Source organism: Hyla sarda, chromosome 6 (genome assembly GCF_029499605.1).
Source record: "Hyla sarda isolate aHylSar1 chromosome 6, aHylSar1.hap1, whole genome shotgun sequence".
Taxonomy (NCBI): domain Eukaryota; kingdom Metazoa; phylum Chordata; class Amphibia; order Anura; family Hylidae; genus Hyla; species Hyla sarda.
The window spans coordinates 134655491-134667821 of NC_079194.1; the positions used below are offsets into that span (position 1 = coordinate 134655491).

The 12331-nt window shown below is 40.0% G+C and overlaps 2 protein-coding genes across 6 annotated transcripts in view; one reads left to right on the forward strand and one right to left on the reverse strand.

Annotated features, from left to right (window-relative positions):
* The window catches only part of LOC130276145 (extracellular calcium-sensing receptor-like), a 37869-nt gene that overhangs the window by 15014 nt on the left and 10524 nt on the right, over positions 1-12331 (reverse strand). Inside the window, exons 2-6 of one of the 5 annotated variants that reach the window (XM_056525091.1) lie at positions 10360-10595; positions 7019-7113; positions 5680-5885; positions 3095-3389; positions 1445-2266 (exon numbers count right to left, since the gene is read on the reverse strand). In XM_056525091.1, the coding sequence (XP_056381066.1) occupies positions 1445-2266; positions 3095-3389; positions 5680-5885; positions 7019-7113; positions 10360-10420 (1479 nt within the window). In that variant the 5' untranslated portion in view covers positions 10421-10595. The remainder of the gene's footprint in view (positions 1-1444; positions 2267-3094; positions 3390-5679; positions 5886-7018; positions 7114-10359; positions 10596-12331) is intronic. The other 4 variants (XM_056525092.1, XM_056525094.1, XM_056525095.1 and 1 more) reach the window with 4 other exon arrangements.
* Positions 1-12331, forward strand: part of LOC130277463 (olfactory receptor 4Q3-like) — a 49399-nt gene that overhangs the window by 12695 nt on the left and 24373 nt on the right. The window lies entirely within an intron of this gene.

Here is a 12331-nt window from a genome sequence, read left to right on the forward strand (position 1 = left end):
CGATTCGTCACGAACTTCTCGGCTCGGCAGTTGATGACTTTTCCTGCATAAATTAGTTCAGCTTTCAGGTGCTCCCGTGGGCTGGAAAAGGTGGATACAGTCCTAGGAGACTCTTTCCTAGGACTGTATCCACCTTTTCCAGCCCACCGGAGCACCGAAAAGCTGAACTAATTTATGCAGGAAAAGTCAGCAACCGCCGAGCCGAGAAGTTTGTGACGAATCGAATTTACTGTAAGTTCGCTCATCTCTAGTAACTATATAACAAAATGGCATAGCATAACACATTATAGTAAAGCATAGTGTTAAGCATGGCATTGTACTATGTAGCATAACATAGTAAAGTACAGAACAGGTTAGTTTAACCTCTTAAGGACTCAGGGCGTACCTGTACACCCTGAGCCCGGTCCCGGTGTGAAAAACGGGGTCACGCCATGACCCCGCATCACACCGGGTCGGTCCCGGCTGCTAACGATAGCCGGGACCCTGGGCTAACAGCGTGCGGCACCGATCGTTGTGCCGCATGCTGTTAACCCTTCAGATGCGGTGATCAAAGTTGATCGCCGCGTCTGAAAACGAAAGTAAACGCTTCCCGGCAGCTCAGTCGGGCTAATCAGGACATTGCGATAAAATCGCAATGTTCCGATCAGCTGGGACGCAGGCAGAGGTCTCCTTATCTCTCTCTGCGGCGTCCGATCGGGGTTTGATTGCTCCAAGCCTGAGCTACAGGCTTGAGCAATCGAGCCCCTATCCCACTGATCCGTGCAAAGCTATGGCTTTGCAGGGATCAGCATAGGAGATCAGTGTGTGCAGTCTTATAGGTCCCTATGGGATCTATAGCACTGCAAAAAAAAGTGAAAAAAAAAAGTTAACAAAGGTCATTTAACCCCTTCCCTAATAAAAGTTTGAATTACCCCCCTTTTCCCATAAAAAAAAAACTGTGTAAATAAAAATAAAAATTAATATATGTGGTATCGACGCGTGCATAAATGTCCGAACTATAAAATTATATAATTAATTAAACCGCACGGTCAATGGCGTACGCGCAAAAAATTCCAAAGTCCAAAATAGCGTATTTTTGGTCACTTTTTATATCATAAAAAAATGAATAAAAAGCGATTAAAAAGTCCGATCAACACAAAAATGGTGTACAGTTTTACAATAAATAAAACAATGGCATATAATTGTAAAGTGTAACAAAGCATAGTAAAGCATAGTGTTGTATAGTAAAGCAATGTATTGTATAGTATAGTATATCATAGAACAGTACCACTTTGTATAGCCTTAGTATAGCACAGTATTGAAAAGAAAAGCATATCATGATATACAATAATATAGCCTTAAATAATATAATAATATAACATAATACATAAATAATAGATAAATATAATGTAGTATAAACAAATACACATGTAATTAATTGTAAACATTATCTACTCCTCCATACCTGCCATGGTTGAAAATCCTTAATGTTTGCACAAGTCCTGTTTCTGAAGGGCCCTTTCCCACCCTGACAGGACAACATGTCATATATAGCATGTGCCACCGCATACACAGCATTGTACACAGAAACAGATAATCTGAAGTTAGTGGTGTCATACACTGAATTGTCCACTGTGGTTAGGTTTTCTTTGCCAGTGCATGATGTGACATTGGAAATATCCTTTAAATTATTCTCCCTCCACTTACAGGGAAACACCTGTTCCCAAAATTCCTTTATAAATATATCATTGGGATACTTTTCTGGGTATATACTATACAGAAAGTTTTGGAAGCCTGGGATATATGAACTGTATTTAGCCAGACCAATGGTTCCATTAAGAACGGCCCATAGATCTCTTTGGGTAAAGACGGCTGAAGGCAACCAACTTCCTACAGCAATCCAGACTTTTCCATAGATCTTATTGTCAGTGACAGCCTGCAGGAAAGCTATCAGCTCAGTGGCATATGCGTACAGGACAATGACATTGGTCTTGGTTTTCTGTATGGAGTTTATGATGTTATTAAGACTCTCTTTGCTTGGTGGAGTAGAAAGGGTTTTGGCAAAAGCCACACAAATGCCATTCTTTGCCATTTCCAGCTTTAGCTTCTGGCTTCCTTGGTCTCCATAGTCATTATTGGAAGACAAGATGCCAACCCAGGACCAGTTAAAATGCTTAATCATCTGGACCACAGCGACTGGCTGAGAGTCTACAGTGCCGACTGTTCGTACAAAAGAAGGGAACTGGGTCTTATCAGCCAAGGAGGGAAGAGCTGAGGCATAGCTGATCTGCAAAAACATATGGGTATAGATGGGTATAGCAAGGAATCCATTTGCCTACTTGTATCATTCTAGTTGCACATAGAAACATAGACAAAAAACATATTCATTTGGTTATCCACCCGCAGCGCGATCGTGGGTGGTCGGATCCATTATAGAGGTAGCCAGAGGGCTTACCTCTGATTCCCTGGTGTCCTGGCTCTGTCATTGATAGAGCCTGTCATGACTAGGCTCTATCAATGGATCGCAGAGCACACAGATCAATGGAGTTCAATAGAACTCTATTGATCTGTATGAGGAATCTAATGATTCCTCCTAAAAGTCCCCTACAGGACTAATAAAGTGTAAAAAAAAAAAAAAGTTTTAATAAAAGTTTAAAAGACACACATTAACCCCTTCCATGTTAAAAGTTCAAATCACCCCCTATTCCTATATTAAAACATGTAAAAATAAACATATTTGGTATCACTGCATGCGTAGTACAACCTATTAAAATATAACATGATGTATCCCATACGGTAAATAACGTAAATGTAAAAAAAAAGACAGAATTGCAATTTTTATAATATACCAGAAAAAAAGTTAGGAGATGAAAAAGTCAGATCAATACCAAAATCGTATCGATACAAAAAACTGATTATGGTGCAAAAAATAGCCCTCATACAGCCTCATGCAAAAAATCGCAATATATCGTCTTGGAAACAGAATCGGTATATGTCGGGATATATCGTATCGTCATACGTGTATCGCGATACGTATCGTATCGCCAAATTCTTGCCAATTCACACCCCTAGCATACACTGACTAAGCCAGTTTTATGTTATTTTCTCTCTTTACCTGTGGAAAATAAGTGAGTCCCAGTATTTGAGCAATTGCAACTGATCCAGATGATGGCGAATCTCCAACCACAGCGGACAATTTAGGTAAAACTGAGCGGCAGGCGTAATTTGGCACCTTGGGTTGTTTTCCTGACAGATAATACATGACACTATCGATAGCTGCCATGTCTGAATAACAGGTGTCATAAATTTCATATCCCAGTGTGATATTTGGCATCAGCAGTGGATTGGAGTTGATTTCCTCAATGGCGAATAACATTGCAAGAACATACTGGTATTTCTCAATGTAAAACCTAAAGAAAAAAGAAAAAAGCAGCTGTAAAAATGTTTGTGTGGAGTCTGCATAAATGGTAACTATAGATGATGATCATGTCACCTCTACTACTGCATCTGACAGACTTAGGCTAGAGTTACATATATCTGGTGAAACTGGGCAAAATGTGCCACAACTGATACCAGAAGTGCATCATTTGGCATCAGTTGTGCATCATCCGGCATCCATTGTATGTGATTGCCGGATGGGGGAACACAGCAAGATTCGTTCCCCAGTCTGTGCTGGTCCAGCGAGTCCTATCATGATTTTCATGATTGTTAACTGTCCCATTCAAATGAATTTTCTGCAGCACCGACCATGATGAGAGAAGGGGTAGGAGTGAGTGGTTTGGTAGGGAAAAGTAGCTAGCAGTTAGGAGCTGAGCATAGAAAATAAGCTTGGATGATTTCTTAGATCAAAATAGTAATAATGCTATGGAAATGTAAAAAAAAAAAAAAAAACTCTTATTATAAATGTTGATCCAGTCTGATAAGCACTTGTTAGGAAAGAACATTTTTCTTTCTAGGGTAAATTGATGTATGCTTTAGAAGTTTATTTCCTTACTCTGAAACAGTAGGTGAAACCAAATTCTAAATGTACCCACACCCCTTATACATTTTTCTCTGCTCTTGGTTAAACTTGATGGACATGCTTTTTTGATTCAACAGTACTATGTATTTTGGTCTATGTCTGTAATAGATGGTTTAAAGCTTAAAGAACCTCAAGTTGTAGCACCTTTTACACTACGAACCATCATACGTGAAGGCCGTCTTGGTATTCAAACATACAAAAGGAGAATCCAATGACCCTTGTTTTGCAACACTGCCTTCCTAATAATGATTTGCTATGTAATTGTATCTAATGATATATGCATTCAGCCTGCAGGATACTTTTACCTTTTTCAAACAATTACGCAGAGTTAAGAATTGTTTTTGAAACTTGTAATATCTTGTCTCGTATATTTACCAGGTCATCCTAAGAGAGACAAAATCCCATTCCAGACAACATAATCTTATGTACACTGATGATGTTGCATGCTGATGGTCTGTTACCTTGTTGTTGTTTTTTTCTTGCGGCCATTGACCCACATCCCTTTTCTGTCCCAGAATGGAATTGTTTCTCCTATCTCAACCAGTGGTTAAGATGGGGCTAATACCAAGGCAGTATCGTAATATAACCGTTCATTATTTATTACTCACATAAGATGTGTGTGCAAATTAAATGTCAAATGTCAGAGATTTAAATTGTAAGGGAACAGTCGGGTAGCCAGAAATCGGCCTTATATGCTTCCAGCTTCTGGCAATGGGCAGGTTTCTCTACCTGAATGCAGCTTTGCATATTTTTATGGAAGATGTTATCCTTCCTACTGGTTATCAATCCTTGGTGTCCATGTTTAAAAGGGTACTCTGGTGGAAAACATAATTTTTTTAAATCAACTGATGCCAGAAAGTTAAAAAGATTTGTAAATGACTTCTATTAAAAAATCTTAATCCTTCCAGTACTTATTAGTGGCTGTATACTACAGAGGAAATTCTTTTATTTTTGGATTTCTTTTCTGCCAGGACCACAGTGCTCTCTGCTGACACCTCTGTCTATGTCAGGAACTGTCCAGTGCAGGAGAAAATCCCTATAGCATACATATGCTGTTCTGGACATTTCCTAAAATGGACAGAGGTGTCAGCAGAGAGCACTGTGGTCGTGACAGAAAAGAAATCCAAAAAGATAAGAATTTCCTCTGTAGTATACAGCCACCAATAAGTACTGGAAGGATTAAGATTTTTTAATAGAAGTAATTTACAAATCTGTTTAACTTTCTGGCACCAGTTGATTAAAAAAAAATCGGAGTACCCATTTAAGTCACAAATGAGTATTTCACTAACAGCTGCTGCACATACAGAAATGGCCATTACTCCTAGGAGGGGACAAATTCAAAACTAAGCTTAAAAGGACCTGTCTTCATGGCAGTGCTGATGGATGACATCACCTGACATATCTCTAGAAATAATATAGCACTGGGAGAATCACACATCCATAGTAGAGAGAGGGGTTGCAATGAAAAATGTTTTTCAACAGCCTTTAATGTATATTTTCTAATGCACAAATCTATCGAAAAATTAGATGCAAACATTTATACCTATTTTTGACCTTCACAAATGTGTTTATGTAGCGTTCTATCCCTGTGCTGGGATTTACATGTTCGATAATTGAGATGTGAAAAATCATTGCTGCTTCTGTAATTTCAAGATATAAAAAAAAAAGGGTTCACTTACTTTTCACACGTCCTGGACAGAGGTTTTGCTGTGAAATTTACCATTTGTTTGATAGTTTTTTCATGCACAGGAATGAGGCCTCCAATGATGATCTGTCCCTCATATTTATAGGCATTTAATGGCAGTTCTGAAAATTCACAGGACAGCAAGGCTTTACACATTTGTATGATGATAAAATGAGTGATCCAGGGAAGAACAAGCATTGTCTGAATGAAAAATGAGCAAAATATGGAAAAAAATTAACACTATAAAATAATATATATATATATATATATATATATATATATATATATATATATATCAAGCCAATTACATAGTAATTACATTACAAATATGACTAGTGAATAATGAACTAGATAGATAGATAGATAATAGATATGACATAGATAGCTAGATAGATAGAAAGATAATAGATAGATAGATAGATAAATAGATAGGTAAAAAAGAACAAATATGGGCAGCACTGGAAAGGAGATGTTCTGGTGCCAGCTATGTTAGACTTTGTCCCAATGAAAAAAGTCCCAAAAATATAAAAGAGGCAAAATAGCAGCACACAGGTACTTTGGTGAAAAAAAAATTTGGTCTTTATTCACCCATTATCAGTGGCAACGTTTCGGCTGCCTCTCGCAGCCCTTGTCAAGCCTAGGCTTGACAAGGGCTGCGAGAGGCAGCCGAAATGTCACCTCTGATGATGGGTGAATAAAGACCCCATTTTTTTTCACCGAAGTACCTGTGTGCTGCTATTTTTCCTTTTTTAGACAAATAGATAGATATTTTGTTATATAAAATCTTATTTTAATTTAAGTAAATCAGGATGAAGCAACTTTTTCCTTTTGTGATATTATCCTTTTTTAATTTACTTTTTAACAATCTTACAATCTCTTTTTCTCTTATATTCAGTCATATGTTTTGATTTTAAAGATAAAAAATATAGAAACAACTAACAATATAAAAATGTAAAATAATTAACAATATTATAATGTTGAATGTTTAGGTTATTTTATTCTTTACTTTATTTTTTTACTATTTTTTTTACTATTATGTAGAATAATTATTTGATAAATCTTTTACTTAATTGTAATTTTTCAATTTATTGAATTTAAATTGAAATTTAAGTAGAAATTATTCTAAAATGTAAGAATTATTCTAATATTCAGAATAAATTTTTACATTTAAAATTATTTTTAAAATATTGTTAACTAGTAAGAAGTTTTAATAAGTATAAGTATGAGAAATTAATTATCTCCATAAACAGTTCAAAGTAAAGAAAATTGTCATTTATAACAATATAACATTTTATTAATAATAAATTACTGGCACCCAGTAATGTAAGGCTTACCATATGACACAATGAGTAGCAGTTCCATGCAGGCATCATTCCATATATAATAGAATATCCAACGTTTCTTAGTCTTTTATAGTTTTTATTTTCCTCTGAGAAATAAATGGAATCTAAAATCTCAGCAATTACATTTTTGTACCTTTTGACTTTTAAAATGACTGTAATCTATATAATACTAGACTCAACTAATAACAAGGTGCGACACTGAGGATGATAAGGATGATGATTATATAGGAGATAATTGTACCTGGATTTACTCCTTATCCCCAATGGAAATCATATAGAAAGTTTTCAAAAATATTGCGTTATAGAATTAAGGGGAAGGGTACAAATTAATATTAAAAATAAGAATAAATCTATTCCTTTAATGCTGGAGAAAAAACATTAATTTGGGTAAAAATAAAAGAAAGTTGTATTGTTAGCATTCTATATGAATAGCACCATGCATTAACAGGATATGGTCATGAATAGGCCTTACTGGCTTACTGATATCTGTGCTGATCAAACTGCAGGGACACCGTGGATAAAACAATGAACCAATGCAACATTAAAGATGACTTATGGTAATACTATTACCAACAACTAGACAACCAACCATTGGACCAGATGTGCACTAATGAAATAGTAAATAAGCTATCTAGAGATAAACAAATTTTTGAAAAATTTAGCGGATTACCTGAATTTTCCGAAAAAATTCAGTTCGGTCCAAATTTATTTGCAGCGAATCTGTATTAAATACAACTATTTCTGGCAAAGTTTTCTTCCTATTATTAGGAAGTCTTGCAGATGGGGGGAACACTTCGGAAACCGCTTGACAACCAGATTGAACAAATGTGCCATGCAGGGCGCATGTCTCAGGCTTTCTTGTCGCAGCGCAGACAAGATGTTCTTCCCGTTGTCGGTCACCATGGTTCCCATTTCCTGTTTTCATGGAGTAAACCATGACTCAATTTCTTGATGAATGACTTTTAGCAGTTCCTCCCGTGTGACTCAGTTTGCCAAGGCAAACCATGTGAAAAACAGCGTGACACCGCCGTGCCCTGCACACATGGTGTGCTGGAGGGGCACTGAGACTTGACCATACAGTGGAGGCTGAGGAGACGGTGGAGGATGAGGAGGTGGAGTCGCACACTGTCACAGGACTAACGGCCTGAGAGCATGGTGGCAGAAGCGGTGTGCTGTTGTGGCTGTGCAGTAACCACATTAACCCTTGGGCCATAAAGGACATGTATTGTCCCTGACCATAGTTACAGCTCCATACGTCGGCGCTGCAGTCCACTTTGGTACACACCGACAGGCTCAAGGACTGGCCCACCTTCTCTTCCACAGAATTGTGCAGGGCTGGTACTGCCTTCACATAGAAATGACGGCTTGGGACTCTCCACCTCGGCTCGGCACAAGTCATGTGAAAGGTGCAGATTCAACCACTTGAAAAGGGAGGGACTGCAGCACCAGCAACTTGGACAGGAGCACATTCAGCTTCTGCGCTATTGGATGAGTGGGCATATACTGTTGTCTCTTGGAAATGGCTTTGCCGATGGATTGCTGGCGGAATGACTGACTCGAAGTAGGAGGAGCAGTAGCATCTGGAGCGACAGAAGATGGGTATGACACACAGCTCCCTTCGGCTGAGGTGGTGGAGCCTTGGCTGGCTGAAACAGGGAGTGGCATGCCACTGGGTGATGCAGCAGGCTGGACTACCACATCGGAGCCATGGATCTCCCAGGCCGCTTTATGGTGATCCTGCATATGCATCGAGTTGTGTCTGCACGTCACTGATGTCCTCCTCAAGTTCCTCAACAGTGTCTGCTCACAACACCACCTCCCACGCCACTCTCCTCATCACTACCTGCCTGCCTAGGGGAGTAAGCGGCGGATGTCTCCTCCACTTCTTCGTTGGGCAGTAGTTGCTGACTGTCCTCTAATAGATTGTCCTCACTAAATAGTGGAGCTGAACCCACAGTATAAGATACTTCTGTGGGGGAAAGAACAGCATAGGACAGAGGCAATGGGAGGGCAGGGACTGCTCCCGGGCCATGCCAACTGAGCATTGTGTCTGAGGAAACTACCATTGTTGACTGGGGGTGTCAGATGTCACTTATGATGAAGTGGATGACCATGTTAACCAATCGATGAAGGCAGTTGTGTTTCTGGTCGAGACACGACCACTAGCTGATACCGGGAGGCTCAGGCCTCTTGCTGCGACTCCTGCTGCCACTCACCCCTAGTCTGCTATGACCTCTGCCTGATGAATTAAGGCATCTGCCACTCCTCTGTGCACGTCCTGGCACTTCTCTGCCTGACATAATGCATATATGAGGGGAGTACAATATGCTCCACTACCCTTAAAACAGTATTTGTCTACAACACCAGCAGGTGTGTACTTTTGGCTGGCCTTTCACAGTATTTAGGACCTTAAGACTTTAACAGGAACAAAACGGTATGTCACTTAGATGTACGTATGTAGTATGCACTTATGAGGGGAGGACAATGCGCTCTAGTATGCTTAAAACAGTATTTATCTACAACACCAGCAGGTGTGTACTTTTGCCTGGCCTTTCACAGTATCTAGGCCCTTAAGACTTTAACAGGAACAAAATGGTACACCACTTAGATGTACATATGTGGTATGCACTTATGGGGGAGGACAATGTGCTCCAGTATGCTTAAAACAGTATTTGTCTACAACACCAGCAGTTGTGTACTTGTGCCTGGCCTTTCACAGTATCAAGACCCTTAAGACTTTAACAGGAACAAAATGGAACACCAGATGTACGCACAGGTTACACTTAATAGAGGACAATACGCTTTTAGTGCTCTGCTCACCCTAACTGGCCTGGCTACTATTAGCTTTTCAGTTGTTGTACACACCATTGCTGCAGCACACAGTTGCTGTGTACTACACACAAAATCTCACTCCCTTCCTTATCAGTGCTTCTAGATTGGATTTGGGCTCGAGGTGAATCGCTGCTGTAAAAAAAGCTTTTCTGTGCAACACACTGCTCTCTGTCCCTCTCTGCAATAGAACGCTGATGTGACTGGGAGGTGAATCACTTCTGTATAAATGCTTTTCTGTGCAACACACTGCTCTCTGTCCCTCTCTCTTTGCAATAGAACGCTGATGTGACTGGGAGGTGAATCGCTGCTGTAATAATGTTTTTCTGTGCAACACACACTGCTGTCTGTCCCTCTCTCTCTGTAATAGAATGCTGATGTGACTGGCCACAAGATGGCTGATGATTATATAGGGCTGTGACATAACAGGGGTGGCTGGCTGCTGATAGGCTACATGCTGCATGTGATTCAGGGTCATCCCACCTACCCGCTGTAACACTCACGTTTCAGCAGACAGGAACATTGGTGGATGTGGATCCGCTGAACCTGTGTGGCAGATGACATGGAGAGCTGAGTCTAAGGTGCCGCTGGTTTTCAACAGAGCCCACCGCAAAGCGGGATGGACTTGCTGCGGGACCCTTCTGCCTGCCTGCCTTGCCAGCTGCCTCCTATGGCACAGGACTATAGTTTCCAGGATCCTCTTTTTGAATATCGGTACCACATTTGCTAAGCACCAGTCCTGTGGAACAGTTCCTGTCATTATAAAATCATTAAATATAAGGAATAATATGTTTAGCACTGTCCTTAATTCCCAAACAACTCGGGGATGGATGTCCCCTGGGACAGATGATTTGTGTATTTTAATGTTTTTAAGATGCCACAGCACTACTTGTCAGGTCAAGTAGGTGATAATTTACATTACTCATGCTATCTGACATTGGATTTTCCAGTGTAAATACAGTAGGGAAGAAGGCATTTAGTAGATTGGCCTTCACCTCATCCTCCTCCACCATTACATGCAGATTATTTCTTAGGGGACCAACACTTTCAGTGTTAAAAGTTTCAATGCAGATTGAGAATATTTGTAAGTTCTTTTTAATTTCTTTGGCAATCATTTTGCTTTGCTGCAATTTTTGTTTTTACTGCCTCCTCTTTGCATTCCTGTTGGTAAGGCTAGGATCACATGGCCGTTGCCCCCCCCCCCCCCCCCCAATCTAGATCTTGTCCTTCATTGCCTCCTAAATGGACCCTTCTATTAATGGGTGCAAACTGATTCAAAAGGATGCTATTTAGTGGCATCTGTTTGCATCAGTTTTTCATCCATTAGTGTCAGCTGTCTACAGACTCCTGCAGCCGGGACTACTACTACTCCCATCATGGAACAGACTCCTTTCCAAGATGGGAGTAGTAGTTCCCCGGCTGCAGGTGGCTGGGAGGCTAGATTAGTGCTTGTGCTACTACCCCCATCATGTCACAACGTCTGTTCCATGTTGCACAGTATAATTCCTACGAGCGCGTGTACAGCCTAAATCCTACAAGCGCATGTGTAGTATGAATCCTACAAGTGTGTAAACAGTATAAACCTATGAATGCGTGTACAGTATGAATGCTATAAGCGTATGTACCGCATGAAACCTACAAGCGAGTGTACAGTATAAATCCAACTAGTGTGTGTACAATAAAAATCCTACAAGTGTGTGTACAATATAAATCCTACAAGCGTGTCCAAGCTTGTGTACTGTATAAATGCTGCAAGTGAGTGTACAGTATTCAAGTCCAACAAAATCCAACAAGCGTGTGTACGGCATATGTATCCAACAAGCGTGTGTACAGCATAAATCCTACCAGTGTGTGTACAGCATAAATCCTACAGGTGTGTGTACAGCATGGATGCTACGTATAGTATGTATAGTATAAATCCTACAGGTGTGTGTACAGCATAAATACCAGCGTGAGTACAGCATAAATGCTACAAGCGTATGAACAATATAAATCCTACAAGCGTGTATAGTATAAATGCTACAAGCGAGTGTGCAGTATAAACACTACAATTATGTGTACAATATGAATCCTACAAGCGTGTGTACAATATAAATCCAACAAGCGAATGTACAGTATAACCACTACAAGCGAGTGTACAATATAAATCCTACAAGCGAGTGTACAGTATAACCACTACAAGCATGTGTACAATATAAAACCTACAAGCGAGTATACGGTGTAACCACTACAAGCGTGTGTACAGTATAAATCCTACAAGCAGGTGTGCCGTATAAACGCTACAAACGAATGTACAGCATGAATCCTACCAGCGTGTGTACAGCATGAATCCTACAAGCGTGTGTACAGCATAACCACTACAAGCGTGTGTACAGTGAAAGGTTCTCTCTCTACTCAGTACCCCTGGTACTGGTTCCTACAAGCAGGTGTGCCGTATAAACGCTACAAGCGAGTGTACAGCATGAATCCTTCAAG